Raw genomic sequence first — 23,695 nt, forward strand, 5'->3', positions numbered from 1 at the left:
CATCGAAAAAAATGTTTTTTTTTTCACAGGAAAAACAAACCAATGTAAAAACGTGTATATGTATTTAAAAAAAAGAATTGATTGAACTGGTTATCATGATATCAGTTCTTAGCTGAGTCGCCAGCATCATGAGATGAGGCAATAAAATAACTAACCAAATAAATAAATAAATACAACGTTGCTTGTTAAATAAAAAAGTAAACAAACACGAAAAATATATAATGAAATAAATACCTAAATACAACACAGTGTTTGCTTGTTAAATAAACAAATAAATAAATAAATACATGCCCAAATAAATATGTACCACGCAGTGTTTGCTTGTTAAATAAATGAACAAACTCAAATAAAAATATAAATAAATACACAAAGAAATGCTTTTTAGGGGTGGTATTGATGGGTGTTGGTCAAAATATGACTCAGACCACTATTTTAAGAAAGTTGCGATTTACATTTATAATTCTCATCTTTCCTCCGTCAAATGTAGAAAATATAAGTGGGGTAGGAACATTATTTTCTAAATTGCGGTTATGATTTTAGAATTGTCTCCCAGCAGAGCCATCGTGGCCAACCGGATATGAGTGATGAACGTGCCCAGCGGATGCAATGAGGACGTTACATCACTTGCATGCAGCACGTTGAAGAGACTGAGTGCAGCTTGGCCATATTGTGCATCAAGCTCCTTCCTCTCTCTTCTCTTCTCTTCGCGTCGTTCTTCCTCTTCTTCCTCCTCCTCAACAGCGGCTGCGTCACACGTTCGGGCGCTTGGCGTGTGGGACACAATCAACAACACACGGTGCCGTTAAAGAAAGGAAAGCCACAGAAATCGAAGCTATTTTTCCAAACATTGCACTCGGCTAACAAGGTGAGTTCTCCGACGTTTGTTATTTTAGTGTTGACGCGATTGTTGTGTGCACCCCCACCCACACCACCAACACCCCCGAGTCCACAAAGGCGACATCTCACAACCCATAATAAAAAAAACCGCAGGTGTTGTTCACGCTTCGTACATCAGACGAGAAGCGAATTTCGATTCAAAACGACGATTGATATTTGCACAATAGCATAGGATGCTTGATGTGAACAAAAAAAAAGGCCGATGCGTGAGCCCCCCCTCCACCGCCAACCTTCTCCCTCTCTCCTCTCCTCCAGGCTTTGGTGTGCGTACAAAATGGTGAAACTGGGGAACAATTTTAGTGAGAAAAACAACGGGAAGGTGGCCTCAGAAGATGGATTTGACACAATCCCCCTCATCACACCTTTAGATGCCAGCCAGCTTCATTTCCCTCCACCGGACAAGGTAAGGGGAATAGGGGGAATATACGTAATATAAAATAACGCACATAACTAACTAAATAAATGAATACACAACTAACTAACTAACGACATAAATATAAACTGCTCAAAACTGCCACAACATCAGTTCACATAAAAATGCTTTAATAAAATGGCTGTTGAATTACGAATTATATTATTTTATTTGGATTGGATTAGCCTTTATTAGTCTCACAGTGGAGAAATTTACATTTCACAGCAGCAAATTGATGAAAAGGAATGAAAGTAGAAAAACTAAATACATGAGCTGCTGGAAAGGCAGCCACTCTCGCGGCGTCGTCTTGAAGTCAAAAGAACAAAAAAAAATAAACAACTAAATAACGAATAATATGACAACACAGAGACATAGATTCATTCTTAAGCACTTTCTGTCCCCTCTTTGTTACATGAAGCAGTTTTCGATGAAATTATTAGATTATTAGATGAGATTATTATTGTTAATAGAACATTGACAAAATCAAGCGAGCCCATTTCTTGTACCGCTTAAAAAAAGATGGTAAAATGATCAAATTAAAACTCGTATCACCTAGTCATTACACTGTGCCCATCAAGGTGGAATGATATTTAGTTGTATAGAATGAAATGGGCATTATTTTATACAAAAATAATGCTCCTGGATTGAAACATTATACATGTGTCAAAGTCTGGCCGCCACGTCTCTTTATGTGGCCCACGGAAGCAAATCACGTGTGTCAACTTCCATAATCCTTCCTGAAATCTATACCGAAATGTCAACTTGTCATGAGTAATAAATGACGTTAATATTTTGCATCGGTCCTTCGAAAGAAGTTGTAAGTCTAAAATGGCCCGAAATAAATAAATAGTTAGACACCCCTTCCTTTAGTTTAGCACATGCAATTCCAAGTTACACCTTTTTGCTTGTATGATTGTACCTGTATGTGTGTGTGTGTTCCAGGTGATGGTGAAGACAAAGGCGGATTATGACGGCGAGAGCAAGAAGGGCAAGATCAGATCCCCCAAAATCGCAGAGTTCTCAATAAGCATCATCGAAGGCGTGTCCGAGCGACTGAAAGTAAGTAAGATTCCTGCTCTCTGTAATATCAAACAAGTAAAACATTTGATTTTCCCCCTTTTTTAAATGCCTTGTATAAAATGAAAAACTAGCTAATGATAAATGAAAATATACACACAAAAAAAACAAAAATATTCCCTTAACTGCAAACTGAAAAAAATGTTTTCATTTGTGAGTGCTCCAAATTGTTGTTTACCTTCAAGGACAACCGACGTCACTTTTTTTGTTTCTTAACTGACATCAGAAAAACGTTTTATAGCATCTAAAATACCCAAAACACGCAGTATGATACTCAAATGCAAAACAGCAATAAAAATGACTTCAAGTGTCCAAAATCTGCAAAAAATTGAGCTGCGAATTGGGCATTTTCAGAAAGTCCCGCCCCCAGTTCGTGACGTCACGCCAAGACGTCTTGCCATGCTGGAGAATCAAAACAATGGCTTCAGATTCGGAGAAGATGCTTTCTTGTTACACATCCAGTTATGAATATGATTCAAATAGTTCTGAAGAGGAAAGCATACATGTTTGCAATCGATTAAAGAATTATATGTGCCATTTTAAGGCAACATTGGAGGAAAATGTCTCACCCAAAAAGAGGCACAAAATGGCCACTTCCGTTTCCACAGGCTGATAAATTCCTTATGTGGAGCTCGGACGCCCTCTTCTTGCGGCTTTTGGGTGCAACACGAGGTTTTCAGACCAAACAAGTACAGCAAAATACATTGACGTGATGGAAGGACTGCTACAATGTGTCTTTTTTCAGTCAGGGGCGTTCCTTTAGTGACGTCACATACGGACTCGTCACCAACTCAAAAACAAGACTTCCGGAATATTCAGTGCGAGTCTTAAAACGTAAAATATAGCTATATGCGGTAGAATCGTTGTAAAATACGCTCAGTAGACGTCATTTGAAGCCATTTTACAAATTATGGACACAACTTGTCCGGAGACATCGGTTGTCCTTTAAGCCACCCACCCTCCTTTGACCGAATCTAAATGGCCATGACCCATTTCAACTTCCTGTGTCCTACAACTCGACACACATATCCATCATGCTTAGCAATGATTCACTAGACCACCGCTTTCGGTCGCTCTCATGTAATCAGTTGCTGTCATGGCGATGGCCTCCCAACGATCACTTGTGTTCTGCCTCCCTCGCAAGCAAACGTCTCCAATTTTTTTGGGATGTGAGCATTTGAACACTGAATTCAACAGTTCCGCCTCATCCGAGGCCAAGAGATGAGCTTGTCGTTGTCAAATGTGATGAAAAACCTCTTTTAAGATGGCGCGAGCTTTCAAGTACCGCGGGGGAGTCCTCGCCTCAAAGATGTTCGAGAACCTCCTGTTGCGTTTGCTTTGTGTTTGCCACTTGCGACGTGCCCGCTCCTGGAGTTAAAAAGAATTGTCTTCTCTGGATCTAATTTATATTCCATAACCAACCTTGCCAAGCTGTGATTTTGCGTTTTTTTTTTTTTTTTACATGGGCCTCATATTGTGTTTTTTGATGAAAAAAAGCACTTTGTTTCTCTTTCTCTTTGAAAATCCGTGCCAAAGAGCTCCACTGAAGAGAGTTGAGATGCTTTATTAGACAAAAGCAGTACTCTGTTGCCTTAATATGGAATCTTTGTGCAAAGGAACTATGTTGAAATAAGTTGAGGAGTTTCATTTGACAAAACCAATGCTTTGAAGAATGTATGGAATTCTTTAGGGGGGAGGTATCAATTCCCCGTTGTGCCAAACGCCACACTGGAGGTCAAGTCGACTCGTCAACAACTTCCTCATGATGTTCAGGATGTGACATCTACTAGTCTCCGATCACATTTTTGACAACTTAACTCATTCGCTGCCAGACAATGTGCAAAAATGTATCCACTCCAGTGCCAGGGTTTTTGTCATTGTCACTCGAATTCCAGGACCTACAGAATATTGAGTTTTAGGACTACATAAACATTCAATTTAGCGTAAGAAACCTTAGACTCTCTTCTTTCACCAGAAAAAAAAGAGTTAATTCCTAAATTATATGGGCCTGGAGTTATAAGAGCTTGAAATGAGGGCAGCTGTCCAAAATACAATGCAATATGTACATATTGGTTTATATAGCGCTTTAACAATAGCTGAAGCTGGAACAAAGCGCTAACATGAAGAAAATGGAAATACTACCCCCTTGTGGAAGGGATAAACACTGCCAGAGGTCTGACCAGTGCTTTATCGGCACCCCCCAAAAACATATTCGAGAATGGCGCTCTACATCATATTTTCAATTCCCGAATGGCAAGAATGAGTTAATGTAAATACCGTTTGTGTTGTTTGCCGTTTCTCCATCAGGTGACCTTGTTGGTGATCTGTGCTCTGGCCTTCCTGGTGTGTGTGGTGTTCCTGGTGGTCTACAAGGTGTACCAGTACGAGCAGCCATGCCCTGACAGCTTTGTGTACACGGTGAGTGAGATGCTCCTGAACGTTGCCTTCGATCATCACCGTCTGCCAAATACACGTCTTGTTGAACGGACTTTGAATGGAAAGCAAAATGGTTGATCTTCATTTTGCAACGATGCAAGTACTAAATCCCAAGCTAAGCTATAAATGCAAACAATTGAATCATACTACGGGGTTGGTTAGGAGCAATTTTAGTAAATACAGGTGTGAAATCCACAGTGGCGGAATATTAGGGCCAGTAAGGCTTTTTTTCTGCTGACCTCCATTTCCAACCTAAATTCTATTATTGGCTCCATGAAATGATATTCATTTCCTCCGAGCAGTCTCTCTTCATTTCACAACAGTTTCCCATGACTAATTCCAGTCCTGTATGTCCATGTGGATTTTAAACTTGATGTCCTAATTGGATTGTGGCCTTTTCTGTGTTGTTATGACAATTTGATCTGGAATCTTTGGAATATGTATTACTATATAACAATGTTACTACTTCAACCATTTAGACATGAACTCATTCACTGCCATACGGTGTGCAAAAAATGTGTCTCCTCCAATGCCAGGGTTTTTTTTATTTTCACTCAAATTGCAGGACCCACAGAATACTGACTATTAGGACTACATAATCATTCAATTCAGTGTTAGAAACTTTAGACTCTCTTCTTTCATCAGAAAAAAAGTGTTAATTCCTAAATTACATGGATCTGGATTTATATGAGCTTGAAATGAGGGTGGCTGTCCAAAAGGCAAATGCTGCCCTCTTGAGGGAGGGAAAAACATTGCCACAGGTCTGTCTGGCGCTTTATCGGAACCCCTCACAAAAAAAAAAAAAACCTAAACCCAAACAAATACGAGAATGGCGCTCCATGTCATGCTTTTCAATTCCCGGATAAATTCAGGAATGGCAGTGAATGAGTTAAATCATGATCCGATACACCCTACGTATGGATCTATTTTTAGATTTTTTTTCATGTACTGTTTTATTTTACTCTGCAGCAGCTGTGAAAGCGCTATAAATAATTTATAAAATGTACGATATATATATATATATGCATAATCTAAAATAAATCAAGCTGTATTGTGTTGTATTCCATTTAGCATCACACCATCTAGTGGATACATAACGCAACCTCAGGCACTTTCGTAGCTTCTATTTTATGTGCCTTACATATGAAAACAGTTTAAAAACAGGCCATTCACCGAAGGCTCGAATTATACTCCAAAGCGCCTTCTCGGTCGATTTCTGCCGTGAATATCCTGTCAGAACATTGATGATATAAGCCACACATGAAAATTTGTCCTATGACCATCTGTGCCCGAAGCAGCAAGGTCGCTGCATACCGGCCGGGATGTACGGCAGCAACTTCCCCCATCAGGGACCGGGGGGTCGCGGGCGCCTCTTCACCCTCATCAACCACTACAACATCGCCAAGCAGACCATCACTCGATCCGTATCGCCGTGGATGACCATCATGTCCGAGGAGAAGGTCACCCAGCAGGAGACGGAGACGGCGCAGAAGCTAGCCTAACCCAACTGGGCGGGGGCCTCGATCATAAATAATATGAATGTGCTAGTCAAGCAAACCCGAGCGCTTCATTCAAGGTCGGTTGAATGAGGCTTATGGCTTGTTTGAATAGCAGATGCTGTTATTTATTGATACACAGTTGAGTGGGCATACATACGTGTTGAAAAGTCCCTTAACACACACACACACACACACACACACACACACACACACACACACACACACACACACACACACACACACACACACACACACACACACACACACACACACACACACACACACACACACACACACACACACACACACACTTGATGTTAACATTGTACATCCACATTAGAGCTCAATTTAGTGAAATGAATGTGAATTATGTTTGTGACAAATTTAAAGGACAACCGACATCACTTTTTTGTCTCCTAACTGACATCAGAAAAACGTTTTATAGCATCTAAAATACCCAAAACATGCAGTATGATATTTTTATTCAAATGCAAAAACACCAATAAAAATGACTTATAGTGTCTAAAATCTGCAAAAGATTGAGCTGCGAATTGGGCATTTTCAGAAAGTCCCGCCCCCAGTTTGTGACGTCAGGCCAAGACGTCTTGCACTGCTGGAGAATCAAAACAATGGCTTCAGATTCCGAGAATATGCTTTCTTGTTACACATCCAGTTATGAATATGATTCAAATAGTTCTGAAGAGGAGAGCATACATGTTTGCAATCGATTAAAGAATTTATTTGTGCCATTTTGAGGCAACATTGGGCGGAAATGTCTCACTCAAAAAGAGGCACAAAATGGCCACCTCCTGTGGCGACCTCCGTTTCCACAGGCTGATAAATTCCTTATACGGAGCTTGGACACCCTCTTCTGGCAGCTTTTGGGTGCAACACGAGGTCCCCAGACCAAACAAGTACAGCAAAATACATTGACGTGATGGAAGGACTGCTACAATGTGTCTTTTTTTCGGTCAGGGGCGTTCCTTCAGTGACGTAGGGTGAGGACTCGTCACCAACTCAAAAACAAGACTTCCTGAATATTCAGCGCGAGTCTTGAAATGTAAAATATAGCTATATGCGGTGGAATCTTTGTAAAATACGCCCAGTCGAAGACATTTGAAGCCATTTTACAAATTATGGACAACTTGTCCGGAGACGTCGGTTGTGCTTTAAGCGAAGACAGTGCGCGTTCACTTCAATTTTGCATTTTTCCCCCAATAATACTCATTTTGAACTTGGCGGTTACCACGAATCAATGTTTGTAGCATAAATGCTATTGGGGTATGGATCACTCTGTAAGGGGAAAAAATGGAGAGAAAAAAAATCCAAGTATTATATTCAGTTCTAAAAGGAATTTTAAGAAAAATGCGGACTAGGTAACGAAAAATCAGCAAATCATGTTACTCTGCTCTTTGTTTAAAGCTGCATTCATAATTGTATTCAACATCAAAGCTGCCGCTTTCTCGTTAAAAATCTTTTTTTTTTTAATGTCCAAAGCCGACTAAATCGTGACACAAGTATCAATGTTCACTGGCTGCACCAGCAACTAATGTAATTTGCACAATTTTAGGTTGTGAAGTTTGACACAAACTGCTTTTGGCATTGTATTTATTTATTTATTTATTTATGTAGGATGTAATAATTGTCTTAATAAAAGATTCACCCCTCTACCCACATTTTGTGAACACAATGTGCATATTTGCAAGCGACACAAGTTTGAATTTAAAAGGCTGCGTTTCTCTGCATAACTTTTATGCTGCTCTATTGAATGTTTTTGCTTTGATCGTAATGACGCTGTATTGTGCAACTCCTTGTATTTATGAACGTCCCCCCGGGGGGGGCATCAAATTGACTTGACTGTTTTATTTGAATCATCTGAAAGTAATTGCTTGTCTTGACGCTTTGTTTTCTTGTACGTGTCGGTTCAAATGGTCACAAATGCTCAATTTTCATAACGTGTTCTGAAGTGCATTTGCTACATTAAATGTGAAATGATGAATTGAAATAAAGTGCCCACATTACCGCACTAACAATGTTGTGGAATCTATATGACGGTGAAGGTAAAGGTGACATAAAGAGAACCCTTGCGTGCATTTTGGCAATTTGACCCAGTCACTGATTTTATTTTTTTTAAACGTTATTTGCTGAAAAACTGGAAGGTTTGCTGGTTTTTGTGCTCATATCAAAATAAGTGTTCCTCTGGCGCCATCTTGATGTAAAGGAACTATTGTCAAGCCAACTAAATGCTTTTTCCCCCCCACTTTGCGCCATGTATGTTCAATTCTAAAGCTCATTTGATTGACACGAATCGCATCAGGGGCTTAATCTGTGTCCCTGGGGAAGAACCCACAAACAATATCGATTAATCTCAATAAAAAGCCGCCCGCATATTACAGTATGTATTAATGAAACATGAAATTGTCACCTAATGTAAATCAGGACAGGGCCGGTGTTTCGGCTAATCTCAATTTTATCTGTAAACCTCACATATTTGAAGAAAAAAATCAACTGTCCGTTTTCAGCTTTCAGTCCGAAGTCAATAAAGATGTTAACAAAATTCATTGAAAATACCTCAGAGATGATAACGTGAGTGATGAGCTGCTTTATTCGTCCTACGGCCCGCTACTGAAGACAAACCATTCTAAGTCTGATAGTAAAGTTGCATTTACGGATGCATGATTGTTATTAAAAATAAAAACAAACACTGCATAGATCGTGCCATTTTCATATCGGAGGTTACCTTCAAATTCATCAAGGCTGTTAAAAAAGGAGCCGCAACAGAACATGAATCATTTCGGCCAATGACGCTTTTGCTTGCCGAGACCACCGCGCCATCCCAGAGTGGATCTCGTTGCCGAATCAGAGAATGGCTCCATCCAAAGAAGTTGCGCCCTGAAGCAAATACGGAATCACCCCAATGGTCTCTTGTCTTTCAAGTTCAGCACGTTCAATCAAAAAAAAAAAAAAAAAACAACTTCCGTCTTTGCCGTCCTCTTCATAACATACTGCAGTCCACAATGACGCGCCTCTTAGCTGTCATACCAGTCCAGGAAGAGCAGCGAAAAAGAGCACATCACCAGGAAGAAGAGGATCCAGACACGGAAGCCGGCGTTGTTTTTGATGGCCTTGTGACACAAGCAAAAAAAAAAAAAAAAAAGACATCAGAAGGAAAGTACAGGACTAAAAAGCCCGTGACGTGTTTGGTTGAAGCTCACCTCCCGTATATCCTCATTGCCTTCTTTAACATTCTCCGTTGCGCCGACCACCAAGTGGTGTATGTTATCAATTTCAGTCTCCTGTCATGTAAGGAGTGGGGATGTTATTCGCAAATAAATAAATCACACCTCAAGAGCCGAAGCTTACTTGTTGGAGGACTTTCTCAGAAAAGATTTCCTGCAGTCTTGAGATTTCCACAACCTTCCCTTCGATTTGCCTGACGGAGGGACGAAAGAAGTGAGACATGAGACCAAAATGAAAAAAAGTAAAACAATAGCTGGCCGGCCATTTTGATATTTCTGAGAGGTAACAACCATTGATTGACCAATGATGACTCACCTCACTTCATCAACCAGGTTGCTCATTTCACTGACCAGCCTCTGATTTTCCTGCTCAAACTGCACACATGCAAAGAAAACAAACAATCGGGAGTCAGTCCGGTTTGCCGCGAGAGAGAAATTGTGCAAAATGCAAGCTTGGAGACTACCACAGCGTATCCCAGCGGATAGACAAACTCAGTTAAATTACTTCATCAACATCTGGTAAATTGCACTTTCCATTTTGTCAAAAGACGACAGTGCACGTTATAATCCGATATTCTGATTTTGTTGGACATAATAATCCATTTCATTTCTAAGCGCCTTTCAAAACTCTCAAGGTCACTTTACAGTCACAGGATAAGTTTTTCTGCAGGTGTGCAGCGGCAGCCACACACGCCAGCATTCACTCAACCCGGAAGTAACTCAGATAGAAAGCCAGCCAACAGATATCTAATAACTAGCTAGCTAGACAGCCAGCTATATTGCTATGTAGCTAATAGATAGCTAGCTAGATAGCTGGCCAGTATCTATTGTTCACATGTTTGTTGGTATCCTAGGGACAGGAAGCCATAAATCCATAACTGTTCTTGTCGTACACGGTGCCAGCCTGCTAGCGCGTTGCAGTGCCAGGCGTAGAATTAAAATGTTAAAAATAGGGTCTGGAGGTCATGGTTGTAAGTATGGGTGGTCGTAAGTCGAGCTGGTCGTAAGTCAGATGTTACCTGTATAACTACTTCACGGCTTTTCGTCTATCGCGGGTGGTCCTGGACCCCATTAACCACTAAAAATGAGGGATTACTGTACCAATACATCTGTATTGTATTATATTCTCTTTAGTGTAACTCCATATAGTGGATGCATTGTGCAATTGTTGCCTCAATTCTATGCTTTTCATGATGCAGTGCATCCAAACCTCACGTGGAAAACCCCAGTCGAGCTTGGAATTTAAGAAATGGCTGCGTGTGAGGCTCGCCAAATCCTCCAAAGTGCCTCCAACACTCCGAACGTTTTGGTCATGATGATTTTACAACTTCCAAACATCTCAGAAGATGCCATGTTGGACACAGAGTGACTTCCCGGTAACAAAAAACAACAACAACAGCGATGATATCGGAGTCACAAACCATTTGTATCTCCTCAGGTGAGAGCTCGTCCTCCATTTTGCCTTCCTCCCACAGGTTGACGCTTTGGTCCGACGCTTCAGTTGCACTCTTGTCTGAATCACCAAAAAACATTTCAGAGTGATTCGGAAAGTTGTTTATGTCTTAATAGTGTGTCATCAAAAGTTTTTGGACTGTCTACCTAACATCAGGTGTCAATTGAAACAATCTGCTCACACGTCCCTTTAAACCAAGAAGGCCAAATTAGCTTTCTAAAAATCAGATGTTATTTTTTTTCCTTTGAACGTTTTTATGATGAATTAGCAATCACAAATACAGTACGTGGAGATCATGAAATAACCAGAATGCATGCAACACGTTAAAGTGTCCTTGAGAGTTTTGAAAGGTGCATATAAATAAAATGTAGTACAGTGATACCTTGGCTTACGAACTTATTTGGTACCCAGACAGAGTGTGTAAGGCGAAAAGTGTGTATGCCCAAAATTAATTTCCCATAAGAAACCATTAAAATGAGAATACTCCGTTCCCAGGTCCCCATAAAACATAATTTTCTACGTTCTAATTTTCTCAGCCTTAAATCTACACAAAATATACCTTATTTTATGTATAATGTATGTGCTATGGTATATAATTAAAGAAATCAACTGTACTGTATAATAAAGTCGTTTTATTTACCTTTGTGATTGTCGTTGATGGCTTGATGGACTGGAGTGGCCGCTTTCATCAGCATTGAACACTTGATGAGGAACGTAGCCTTCTTCTTTCACCATAATGGTATCTAGTTCCTCATCAATTGTGTTCTGTTTAGCTGGGTTGATAGCTTTTTGCATCAAGTGTAAAGATGGCTTGTGCGGTTTGTTTGTGTAGCCTGATTGATGGGATATTTTAACCTTGCAGTCTACACTCAGCCTTTGAAACTCTCCCACTGTCGTCTGCCTGTCTCTTTAATGTTTAAACCACCTCCCCTCACTGCTGCATTCTTGACCAATCACGTGGCTTTAACCGAAGCTTGGGGGGGGGGGGGGTAGAGGACAAAAACAGTCGGCTGTCATTTTGTGTTAGAAGAACGGGCTCGTTCACGAACGACACATCACTCATTGTGGCAGCTCCGTGTGTATCCCGAAAAATAGTTTGTATGCCAAGGTAACATTTTCATACATTTAACGTTCGTAAACCGAAAAGTTCATAAGCCAAGGGGTTCGTAAACCGAGGTATCACTGTATTACATTATTATTAACAAGATTTCATTGACATACCAGAGATTTGCTCTCTGACTGTCACTTCCTCATCCGCTATTTTCTCCACACGGCCTTGCTGCTCGGATCCCAGTCTTGATCTGAATTCAGGAGTCGTCCGTTTCCAATCAGAAAACGAGGATATAATAAATAAGAAATATTTATAAGAAATAATAATATATATAAGAAATAATCATTGAAACAAATACTCACAGTCTCTTCTTGTCCACCATTCTCTTGACTCTTATGGCCCTCTGCTCAGAGTACAGCTTGCAAACTCCTTGGAATGCGTTCCAAAAAAGAAAAATAATTTTTTTTATGGGCAAACAGTGTAAAGGTACTGAAGCAGGAAGCATCCGATTTTTTTTGTTGCATTGACTCACCTTTTAAGTACATTTCAATGAGGTCCAAGACGGCCCCACGGTGCTCTTTGGTCTGAGCTGACGTCACTGGCTTGTCAGCTAGAAAGCATCCGACGTAGAGTGTCACATAAAAATGTTTTGGCTCAGAGTGGGTCATGTTTCACATCGCTGCAGGCTCTACACACCGTCAACGCGGAGCTGTTTGATGGCCTCAGAACACGTCCTCATGAAGATTTGGGCATCCTGGTCAATCTGATCACGTTCGCAATCCGTCATGCGGGTGAGATCTGATGAGATGAGACTGTAAGATACGCGACAATAAAGCCAGCCAATGTAAATTGGTACAAAAAAAACCCAACACATTTTTATTTGACATTGAATTGCTGTGCAACCATCTTTTTTTATTGAACATCATTTAACAGGTGCTTTTCATTCTGAAAACATTTTGACCGAATGGAAAAAGGAGACGCTTGCTACTTTATTTCTGTATTTCTGTAATCACTCTTCCATTCCATTTACCCATGTACAGTAAAGTCTCGTTATATCGATATTCAAGGGAGTCCGAAAAAATATCGATATAACCGGGACTATCGATATATCCGACCCTCTTTGCATGTAATTTTCTCCGTGCGTGCATAGAAATAGTATCGATATAACCGGGACTATTGATATATCCGATATCGATATAACGAGACTTTACTGTATCTACATATCTATTTATTTATTTATTTACTATTTATTCACTACAGATCAATTTATTTATGTTTCACTCACATATTTAATTGTATGTGTATTTATTTGTTTATTCTTTTATTTATATGTATTTATTTTTTTATTTCCTATTTATTTATTGATTCATTTATTTATATTTGTCATATATTTATTTATTTGTATGTGTATTTAGTTGTTTATTCATGGATTTATATTCTATTTATTTATCTATGTATCTATCTATTTATTTATTTTCTTTATTTATCTATTTATGTTTAGCATTTTGAAAGAGGAAGGTCAAGGGGGGCAAACTCCCAAAATATTCCAGTCAAAACAAAGCCAAAGCGGCGGAATAAGAAGGAAGTGTAAAATCAAGATAGCAGCAACCGTTCAAGCTGATGAGACCTGAATGCGTACAAATGAATTGTTGCTGGATTTTCCCAGCGTTATCGAAAACCGGGCTCCACCTCACCACAGACATCTGAATGTTTGGCTAATGTGTTGCGGTTGCGACTTGGAGAGAGGAAGTGGTAGAGTTTTTTCCGGGACGTTAATCCCTCTCCGCTTGGTTGCACATCAATTATTGCCGACAGCTAGGCTGGAGCCTGCCGCGTCAGGCCACACCGCTCGATTTGGCTCACCAGAAGGACGACACGCATCAAAGCGGCGTTTTGTCACATTTTGTGAGATTTCCTACGGCGGCTCATCGAGGCCTACCTTCCCGCGCTCACATAATCCTTCCTGTGTTGCAGTAAGAAGTCTTTGAGCTTCGTGATGTTAACGATCTAGGAAAAAAATAAAAAAAAACCAGCGTTACTCGGTGTCATTATAAACATGTCAATGCATCACATGAGCCAAGCGGCAGGCCAATTTTCTTCCAGCTCCTTCTCGGCAGATCTTCTTGCGCTTATTAAAGATGGCAGGTGACCAATGTCCGTCTCGTGGTCGTGAATTCACAATATTTACCTTTGACAATTCATCAGCAGGCGGGACACGAATAAATTCAAACATGCCATTTCACCCCGTCAAGCTTATAAATTATGAATTAAAAAATAAATAAAAAGTGAGCGAGCGTCTGCACACACAGCACCGCTTGGCAGATTGACTGCAAATAAGCTTTAAATTCAGGATGTGTTTCTATTTATCGCAGAGTGTATATGTGTACGGGGTAAACCAAAGGAAAGGCGCTTCATTTCAATATTTGCCCCCCTGTAATTCAGTCAAATATGAAAAAAAAAAAAAAAAAGCCAATTGCTTCCCCGTCGACGGAGTTCTGCTGGCAACGCAAGACCCTCACACAGCGGGCTGTGTTGGACGGCGCGCAAGACGCAACTCGGACAAGCGAAGGATTGAAAAATGACACAATGGCTTTGACTGTGACGGGAATCGGCGAAAGGTAGATTATTATGATAGTATAATGTCTTCGGCCTTCAACCTTTCCACTCTAACAACACCAATTATCTAATTGCCCGAGCTGTAAGCAGTAATCCGGCACCAGCTGTCTAATAATATCTCTAAACATCCATTCTAGCATCACAGAGAGCTGAAGTGAGGTTTTATTTGAGCTGACTCGGGAAATGTGGTGGGGGAGGAAAAAAAAAGGGTGTTTGAATTTATGGGGTTGGGTAAATTGTTGGGAGACATAGATGTCTTTTTCTTGCTTGTCTGACAAGCGGCGCGGCTGCGGGCTGCTCGCTAACCCAGGCAAACTGACTGTTGTAATAATAATACAATTATTTGGGGTCAAGGGTTAATTGTTGTTCGGTGCAGTTCAGCTCAGGAGATGAATTGAAACGTCTTTTGCTTCAATGTTTTTCTAAACACGGTCTGTGTTGCAATGCCAACAACGAGAATCAGAAAAAAATACATTTCATTCTAGCGCCTTTCAAAGCTCTCAAGGACACTTTTTAGTCACAGACAAGCGTAGGTACTATAATAAATAAAATACAATCACAAATAGAATACAATAAATAAAATATAATTATAAATACAAACACGAGAAAGAGCTACACAGAAAATGCTAAATAGGTGGCTTTTGAGATAGGATTTGAAGGTGGGAAGAGAATCCATGTTACGAATGTTGGGAGGAAGTGAGTTCCAGAGTTTGGGGGCAGAGCAGCTGAAAGCCCTGTCCCCCATTGTGCTGAGATGGGCAGGGGGGGGGGGGGGGGGGGGGCACACAGAGGTGAAGGGAGGAAAATGATCTGAGGGAACGAGAGGGAATAGAAATTTGAAGGTGGTCAGATAGGTATTAAATACCTATAGGTATAGTAAAACTGCCATTTACTCATCATGAAAGCTCTGTTACTTTTAGTCATTTACAATACAATATATCCTAATTTATACGGTGCTTTCAGAACAGCTGCAGCTGTAACATAGCGCTTCACATAATAGTCAACACAAAACAACATAATAAACACAACAGGAACATAAAAGCAACTGAGCAAAGGTCCCTTACATATTTTCTTGTTTTCCTCATCGTGGCTTTTTATTGTTTGAGTGACAGGTGAGAATGTTTTCAGCTCACTCGTTGTCATGACAACCTTTACACCCTTCCTGACTCAGACCGATGCAAAAACTGTCCGTGGGGACCTGTCAATAAATCCACCCATAGGAATAAATAAATACACAAATAGATAAATAAAAATAACTAAACATATAAACAAATATAAATGTGAATTTTTTTACACTGTGAGGCCAATAAAAGCTTCTTCTTCTTTTCCTTTCGGCTTTTCCCTGCAAGGGGTCGTCGCCGCAACAAATCAGTGACCTCCATCTTTAGAGGTTTGTTTTTGGCCAAGCTTTTACGTCGGATGCCCTTCCTGACACAACCCTCTGTATTTATTCGGGCTTGGAACCGGCACAAGAAGACATATGTCCCTTTGTGGCTACTGAACAAGCAACTCGCTCAGTAAAAGTCTCCCAAACACAAAATGGTAATAATCAAAGATAATCCAATCTAATCCATATTAATTAGTTAATTACTTGGTTAATTAATTAACCCATTCACTGCCATTCCCGAATTTGTTCTGGTTTTGTTTTTTCTTGCTGGTGGTGCCGATAAAGCGCCGGTCAGACCTCTGGCAATGTTTTCCCTCCCACGAAGGGGCGGCATTTGCCTTTTGTTCACGTTAGCGCTTTGTTCCAGCTTCAGCTGTTGTTAAAGCGCTATATTAATCAATACGTAGAGTATTGTATTTTGTACAGCCGCCCCCATTTCAAGCTCATATAACTCCAGACCCATATAATTTAGGAATTAACTTTTTTTTCTGATGAAAGAAGAGAGTCTACGGTTTCTAGCACAGTATTGAATGTTTATGTATTTCTAAAACCCAATATTCTGTGAGTCCTGGAGTTTGAGTGAAAATGACAAAAACCCTGGCACTGGAGGAGACACATTTTTGCACATCATCTAGTAGAGAATGAGTTAATAAGAATGTGTGAGAAGCAATAAAAAAATAATCATATATATAATAATAGTAAAGACTAAATTGATGATAATTTTTATGAAGAAAATATTATTTTGGAGCAAAAACGAAGAGATGTACGCATAGTACTGCACATTTAGGCCAGCAGGTCGTGCTCAATCCCCAAACTGCAATGAAATGAAAATGCCAGGCAGGGGTGGTGTGTGTAAGTGTAGAAGGGGCACAGCGGGGTGTGTCGAGAGTGCTGCTCTGGGGGTTGAGCTGTCTCCAGTGTGTGTATACATTGGAGCTCGGATTCCCAGCGCAAGCTCATGGGCTTGCAGGGGGTCAGGGGGATCAATTGCTCTTGTAACTTAAGACCATAAAGAGCAAGTTAATTCCGGCGCAATGAGGGACGAGGTGGCCTCGCCGCATTCGACCCCGCGTGTGCAACGTGCATCGCCGTGTGCGTTTGCGGGACACCTTGCAACACAACAAGAAGGAGACAGTCTGCCGGGGTTAAATCTAATCTCGGCATCATCAAAGACCACCACTTTAACTCCTCGCTTTCTCGTCGGGCTTGCGGCGCTGACCGGGCCCAAACAAACCATCAGGAGGGATTATTATGAGTAAGACAAGAGAAAGGGCTTAGTTAACAGTTTTTTTTCCCCTCCACCTGACAAACGGCTTGAATGTCCCTTTTGTTTCGTTAAATCCGGGTAACTGACAGAATTGGATGATGACTAACTTGATTCAGTTTAAATCCTGAAGGCTATTTATACTGACGCCATGCTATGTTGGATTCAATTACGCAGGTCTGATGCAGACGGAGACTTGGGCAATGACAACATGTTGATTTTATTTTGAAGTTCAAGTCAATCACCCGCGGGGGTTGGTCCTTTCTCTCATTCCCCGTTAACATCGAATGGATCGAGCGCTTCTCCTTCTCCAACATTGTAATCCGGGAATCTGGTTGTCATGCAAGAGATTTCGGTAAAGTCATTGAGACAGCTTAGATGAAAGATCTTCAAACGATCGCATTTCACTTACCGTATTTTCCGCACTATAAGGTGCAACTAAAAGCCTTCCATTTTTTCTAAAGATGACCAGTGCCAGGGTTTTTGTCATTTTCACTCAAATTGCAGGACCCAAATAATATTGCGTTTTAGGAATACATAAGGCGGAGTAGTCGAGTGGTTAGCACGCCAGCAATACAGTGCAGAGGTCGTGAGTTCAAGACCCGGTCCGGCATCCCTGTGTGTTGTTTGCATGTTCTCCCCGAGCCCGCATGGGTTTTCTCCGGGTCCTCCGGTTTACTCCCACATTCCAAAAAACATGCATGGCAGGCAGATTGACCACTCCAAATTGTCCCTAGGTGTGAGTGTGAGAGTGACTGATGTATGTCTTTGTGTGCCCCGCGATTGGCTGGCAACCAATTCAGGGAGTCACCCGCCTAGTACCCAAAGACGGCTGGGATAGGCTCCAGCATCCCCCGCGACCCTAATGAGGAATAAGTGGCACGGAAAATGGATGGATTACATAAACATTCAATGCAGCGTAAGAAATCTTAGACTCTCTTATTTCATCAGAAATATCAGTTCTATGGTCCTGGAGTTATCTGAGCTTGAAATGGGGGCGGCTGTCCAAAATACTATACAATACAATACATACTGATTTCTATAGCACTTTAACAACAGCTGAAGCTGTAACAAAGCGCTAACATGGCAAAAGGCCAAATACTGCCCCTTCGTGGGAGGTAAATACATAGCTCGAGGTATGACCGCAGGTTTATTCGCCCTCTCACCACACAAAAAAAAATTAAACCCGAACAAATTTGGGAATGGTGCTCCACGTCATGCTTTTCAATTCCCGAATAAATTTGGGAATGGCAGTGAATGAGTTAAATATCTTCGGAGCGTGAGCCGGGAAAAACCCGTCTTGTATTATGTTGACATGGGTAGGAATCTTTTATTCATGAATAGGTATAGCGAGAGCATGATAATAAAAATAAACCTTTAACCCATTCGGGGTGCCGGGGGTTACTACAGCGGACAGCTTATCATGTTATCTGGTTACAGAGTGCATGAAAGGGTTAATAAGATTTATGGTGATTAGGGTTAGCGTTAATAAGTGCAGACAAAGGGCTTGTAAATGTCAATGACATATGGGGGCTGCTTTCGGGGTCAGCCGTTTTCTGTACGGCATGAGAATAATAACGCAGTCCATATTGCAACGTGTCAAGGAATAACATTCCAAAGGTAGAGATTTAGTATTATTTCTTTCAAAAGGTAAACTCAAACGATAGCGTCTTGAAATCCTAAGCAAACTCTCGCAGTGTGAAGGCGGTTGTGTTTAAAGAGAGAGAGAGAGAGAGAGAGAGAGAGAGAAGTGCACGGTGAAAGATGTCAAAGTGAGCCAGTTTTGGAATGCTGATACGAAAGGCACAGCAGGGAGCCGGGCAATCCTTTCTCCACACAATTTAACAATTTTCAAGTGACCCCCGCCATTTAAACTTGAGAAGGAAGGCATGCTGCGGAGAGGGACGAGGTGAGCGCTGAAATGAAGATCACAGTGCCCGAAAGCGACCCCGTTGAGGGAAAAGATTCCCTTGACCAAACGTGAACGTCTGCTTGCTGTTGTCTAATTCGCAATGTTGATTGGTCACAATTTCTTTTTTTTTTTTAAACAAGCTGGATTTTAGTGGAGGAAAGCACAGCGCGTTCAAATTCAATATGTTCTTTTCAATTTTTGTGACGCTCCAAAGAGCATTTTGCATGTCTCGGAAGGGCGCCCACATCTGTTGCGCATTAGGTGCCGGCCGTCAACATTGTTGCCGGGGACCTAATTTAATATTTTCTCTGTTTTGATCTTCCACCTTTAATCACTGGCTCTTGGGAGGATCGGCTTTCTCCAAGAAATTGTTCGAGAGCAGAAAGCAAATGTTATTCCAGTATGTTTATGGAATCGTGCATGTGAAGAGAAGACTCGCACACAAAGAAGAAATGCTTGGCCGGGGTCTTGACGTGGGAGAAAACCGCAATCGGACCGTAAGCAGTCGGGACATTCCAAACTGGCAATTTAAATTTCTCCGGCGAGATGCTTGCAGATGATATGTGCAATGCGAGTAAAACAGCAGTAGGTGGGGAAGAGAGCAGGGGACTCGCACCGCAGGACCGAATTGGGTTTCTTTGAATCAGCACCGCCGCTTTTATTAAACCACCAATTCTAATACCGACGTAGCGTAACCTAACAAAAACGTGGTTGTGCGCCACTGAGGTGAACGGGCTCATGTTTGATGCTTGACACCAACCCCAACTTAAAAACCAGACTCCCCGAGGGAAATGTAAAGTGCTTCTTCAAGGCCCCTTTGAAGAGGTTTATTTTCATGGAGCTCATATTGGCAAAAGGACTCCTTGAAAGTGGGAGCGGCCGTCATGGCATCGAGAAAAATCTGTTTGGTGGAATAGCGCTCGGTCTCCTGCACCCCGAGAGAGAGGATGAGTTCACTACACTTACACTTAAAGGACAACCGATGTCTCCGGACAAGTTGTGTCCATAATTTGTAAAATCACTTCAAATGACTTCTACTGAGCGTATTTTACAAAGATTCCACCGCATATAGCTATAGTTTACGTTTTAAGACTCGCGCTGAATATTCCGGAAGTCTCGTTTTTGAGTTGGTGACGATGCATACCGTGACGTCATGGTAGGTATCGTCACTGACCGAGAAAGCGACACACAATGCTTTTTGGGTACTTTGTTTGGTCTGAAAACTTCGTGTTGATCGTGTTGATGGCAAAATTAGAAGGAAAACACATAAATAACGCAACGGTGAATTGTCGTGTGTTGCACCAAGACAACTATTTGATACTCGCTGACACAAATTCCCAGCAGACAAATCAGTCCATTTCCAACGGTGCTTGGGAGCCATCTTGTGCATTTTCTGGGACGCTACATTACAGTCCAGACGCCTCAAAATGACACGGAAGGACTTCTTTAATCGATTGCAAATATTTATGCTTTCCTCTTCAAAACTATTTGAATCATATTCATAACTGGATGAGTAACAAGAAAGCATCTTCTCCGAATCTGAAGCCATTGTTTTGATTGTCGAGCAAGGCAAGACGTCTTGGCGTGACATCACGAACAAGTGGGCGGGACCTTCTGAAACTCGCCACTTCCGGGTTCAATTTGAAGTAGTTTTTGGACACTTTAGGTCATTTTTATTGGTGTTTTGCATTTGAATAAAAATATCATACTGTGTGTTTTGAGTATTTTAGATGCTACAAAACGTTTTTCTGATGTCAGTTAGGAAACAAAAAAATGGTGTTGGTTGTCCTTTAAACGTACGTTGAACATTTACTGTAGAATCATTTAACTATCACTACAATACAAAAGATTTTTAGGGCGCTGACAATGATCATCTACAGGAAATAAAGCAGTCACAAAGATGGTAAAAAGAATCAGAGAGTAAAACTAAGATCAAGTCGGAATCGTGCTGAGTGGAACGCCAAAGAGTACAAGTGAGTTTTGACATGGGTTTTAAAGATAGGCAGCGAGGAGGCTTGCCGAATGTTCAGTGTCAGGTCATTCCAGAGAGTGGGACCTGCAACAGAAAAAGGAGCCTCCGTTTAGTTTTTGGCAACTCTAATAATGTCTAGTCAGCAGACCTGAGGCGTCGGGAAGGTGTGTAGGGGTGGAGAAACTCGGAGAGGTGAGGAGGAGGCAGGCCATTTAAAGATTTGAAAACAAATAATAAGATATTGAAAAGAACTCTAAAATGTAGAATGTGTGAAGGGATGCCAGATTCAGAGTTGTGTGTACCAGTCAAGAGGCTAGCAGTAGCATTCTGGACCAGCTGGAGACGCTTCATGGAGGATTGGCTGACTCCAAAGTAAAGCGCATTACAGTAATCGAGCCGAGATGTGACAAAGGCATGAATTACTGCTTCAAGGCATGGTGGTCATTAGAAAACAGTGGTTTTATTTTAGGCAGCTGCCTATGATGAAAATGAAACTGCCATCAGGTAACATCGTCAGAAAATACAACCCAGTTACATCGTACCTTGGGCCAGATAACAAATATATCAATAATAATAAAAAAATAATAATAACAAATAAAAAGGCCGCCAACTACAATGTATAATACAAGATACATTTATTGATGTCAACACACCAATATAAGAGGTACAATATAAACATGTCATTTACAAATACGTATATGGATACAGTATGACATAAAGATCAAGTCTGACTGTGATTAAACTTTAATTACCAATTTGGAAAAAATATTTGCGATGTCCCAAGTCTTCTGGCAACAAAAATGTGATGTTTCATATGATGGTGATTTGACCTATTAAATTTCAATTAAATGAGAACAGTGTTGTCTATGTTTTGATTTGAAAAATGAATTTGAGGACTGCTGGGGAATGTTGGTGTCTCAAGTGGACGTGTCAAACACAGGTCATAAAAATCATCATGCAGCTTCCCAGCAGGTTGAATGCTGCAATAGCACAATTTGATCCAATATTAATATTAGCCGCAAACGCCGATATGGGCTGACCTCTGCAATGTAGATACTGGCCCACTTTTGACGCTTTGATAATCTCGGATATCTTAACCAGATCTGGCTTGACAAAAGCAAACATCGACGTTCACGGACAAGTAGTATATCAGGAAAGAACTACCCTGGGCAGCAGCCAAATACCGCAAACGTGGTGACGTTGAGATATCGCTACTCCACTTGAGAACAAATCACAACCCTTCACAAATATCAGGAAAAGCTATTCCAAATCTAGGCAAGATAAAGTCTTGTCCGTCAAAATATCTCCTTCCGAAATGGTCCACAGTGCAAAATATATGACAGACCACTCCTTTGAGAAATGCACCAAATCAGAGGATCAATTATTCAGTCCCATATTGTAAATTATTACGGCACAATCTTGAAGGGTGCCCTGTGCAAAACCCTTTCTCGTCCCTTTCCAAGGTTGTGTCGATATTCAAAATAAACACACACACACCATACACCAATAGAGGCACTGCAAAAGCAAAGAAATGAACAAAAGTCCAGTTGCCTGTTCTACTGGATGAGGCTGCATTGGTCTTCAAGGCTTTCCGCAATACAATACCTTTTTCGCGCATTATACTTTGAACATTCCAATGCCTACTGTACTTGACATTAAACCATTAATTATTCTGCAAAATGGAGATAAACAGAGCAGTACTATATTAAAGAAGAATAACAGAATCTGATTCATCTTAATTGGCCAAATGTGTAGAACACACAAGGATTTTTTCTCCGGTAGAACACGCTGTTCTTGTATCATCATACAAATACAGTACAGTACAGTACATGACAAATAAGTATAGAAGGTAAGTGGTACCTCTCAGAAACAACTATACAAAGTGTAAAGCAGAGCTAAAGTGATCAGTGGTAGAATAAAATATGATAACATTTGTACAGTTGGTTCTGCCCCGCCAAAAAAATATTTTCAGTACGGCACACAGCAGAGGATTATTTCTAAAGACAAAGTCAACAACAACGAGCAGTTGGCACACGTTAAGTGAATAGTGCTAATGCGAGCATGTCCACTAGGGAAACATGCAAGAACGACAATTCTTTTGAAATTGAGTTTCATATAACCGCGTGCTAACATTCCAGCAAACGAAGAGTGACACGTTTTCACAAAACATAATTTTAACGATTAATGAAAGAGTTTGCTTCGGCACTAGCATGTTGGTTAGCTACAGTTAGACCGAGTCAAGACTCACCACTTCTTTCGCTTTGGGAGAGAAACCATTCTTCGTTCTGCTCCGCTTGAAAATCTCATCTTTGGTGGAATCGAACCCTATCCCTATCGCTTTATTTCTGGTTTTGACTGTTTTGACACTGGCTTTGAAAAGTAGCGTTATATCCACAGCCATGTCAATGAGACGAGCAGCAGTCTCGGGACTCCTCCTGTAAACAAATAGACACGTCATCCGGATATGACGTCATCAACAC

The 23,695-nt window shown here is 40.9% G+C and overlaps 2 protein-coding genes across 5 annotated transcripts; one reads left to right on the forward strand and one right to left on the reverse strand.

Annotated features, from left to right (window-relative positions):
* Window positions 1–724: 724 nt before the first annotated feature.
* Window positions 725–6,617, forward strand: LOC148889976 (neuronal vesicle trafficking-associated protein 1-like). 2 transcript variants are annotated; one of them, XM_089010601.1, is made up of 5 exons: window positions 725–865; window positions 1,153–1,300; window positions 2,252–2,368; window positions 4,694–4,804; window positions 6,118–6,617. In XM_089010601.1, exons 2-5 carry the CDS (start codon window positions 1,172–1,174, stop codon window positions 6,322–6,324), a joined length of 564 nt encoding a protein of 187 aa, XP_088866727.1. In that variant the 5' UTR covers window positions 725–865; window positions 1,153–1,171; the 3' UTR covers window positions 6,325–6,617. The 2 variants fall into 2 exon arrangements, with proteins under 2 accessions (XP_088866727.1, XP_088866728.1); XM_089010602.1 differs by having other exon boundaries at window positions 6,121–6,617.
* stx18 (syntaxin 18) lies at window positions 4,711–23,650 on the reverse strand. Of its 3 annotated transcripts, none has more exons than XR_016116673.1 (12): window positions 23,464–23,650; window positions 14,004–14,071; window positions 12,761–12,876; window positions 12,597–12,674; window positions 12,427–12,493; window positions 12,235–12,314; window positions 10,982–11,073; window positions 9,877–9,935; window positions 9,685–9,754; window positions 9,537–9,617; window positions 9,062–9,446; window positions 4,711–4,846 (listed from the first exon to the last, which is right to left on the reverse strand). XR_016116673.1 is itself a non-coding variant. In XM_089010598.1 (11 exons), the coding sequence occupies exons 1-11, from the start codon at window positions 23,614–23,616 to the stop codon at window positions 9,351–9,353; spliced, it is 960 nt and encodes a 319-aa protein (XP_088866724.1). In that variant the 5' UTR covers window positions 23,617–23,650; the 3' UTR covers window positions 8,774–9,350. The 3 variants fall into 3 exon arrangements, 1 of the variants encoding a protein (XP_088866724.1); XR_016116674.1 differs by lacking the exon at window positions 4,711–4,846 and having other exon boundaries at window positions 8,774–9,213; window positions 9,297–9,446; XM_089010598.1 differs by lacking the exon at window positions 4,711–4,846 and having other exon boundaries at window positions 8,774–9,446.
* Between the last annotated feature and the right edge of the window lie 45 nt (window positions 23,651–23,695).

This window comes from Hippocampus bargibanti, linkage group LG12 (assembly GCF_051943395.1).
Source record: "Hippocampus bargibanti isolate YZ-2025 linkage group LG12, ASM5194339v1, whole genome shotgun sequence".
Lineage (NCBI taxonomy): Eukaryota > Metazoa > Chordata > Actinopteri > Syngnathiformes > Syngnathidae > Hippocampus > Hippocampus bargibanti.

What these genes read in the sequence shown, in the direction of transcription:
- LOC148889976 (XM_089010601.1), top strand. Translation starts at nt 1,172, where the DNA reads ATGGTGAAACTGGGGAACAATTTTAGTGAGAAAAACAACGGGAAGGTG. An exon ending in ATTTCCCTCCACCGGACAAG is followed by an intron (nt 1,301 to 2,251) that starts GTAAGGGGAATA and finishes TGTGTGTTCCAG; the next exon opens with GTGATGGTGAAGACAAAGGC. An exon ending in GCGTGTCCGAGCGACTGAAA is followed by an intron (nt 2,369 to 4,693) that starts GTAAGTAAGATT and finishes TTTCTCCATCAG; the next exon opens with GTGACCTTGTTGGTGATCTG.
- stx18 (XM_089010598.1), bottom strand. Translation starts at nt 23,616, where the DNA reads ATGGCTGTGGATATAACGCTACTTTTCAAAGCCAGTGTCAAAACAGTC. An exon ending in ATGGTGGACAAGAAGAGACT is followed by an intron (nt 12,315 to 12,426) that starts GTGAGTATTTGT and finishes TCCTGAATTCAG; the next exon opens with ATCAAGACTGGGATCCGAGC. An exon ending in CACCTGAGGAGATACAAATG is followed by an intron (nt 9,936 to 10,981) that starts GTTTGTGACTCC and finishes GCATGTGTGCAG; the next exon opens with TTTGAGCAGGAAAATCAGAG.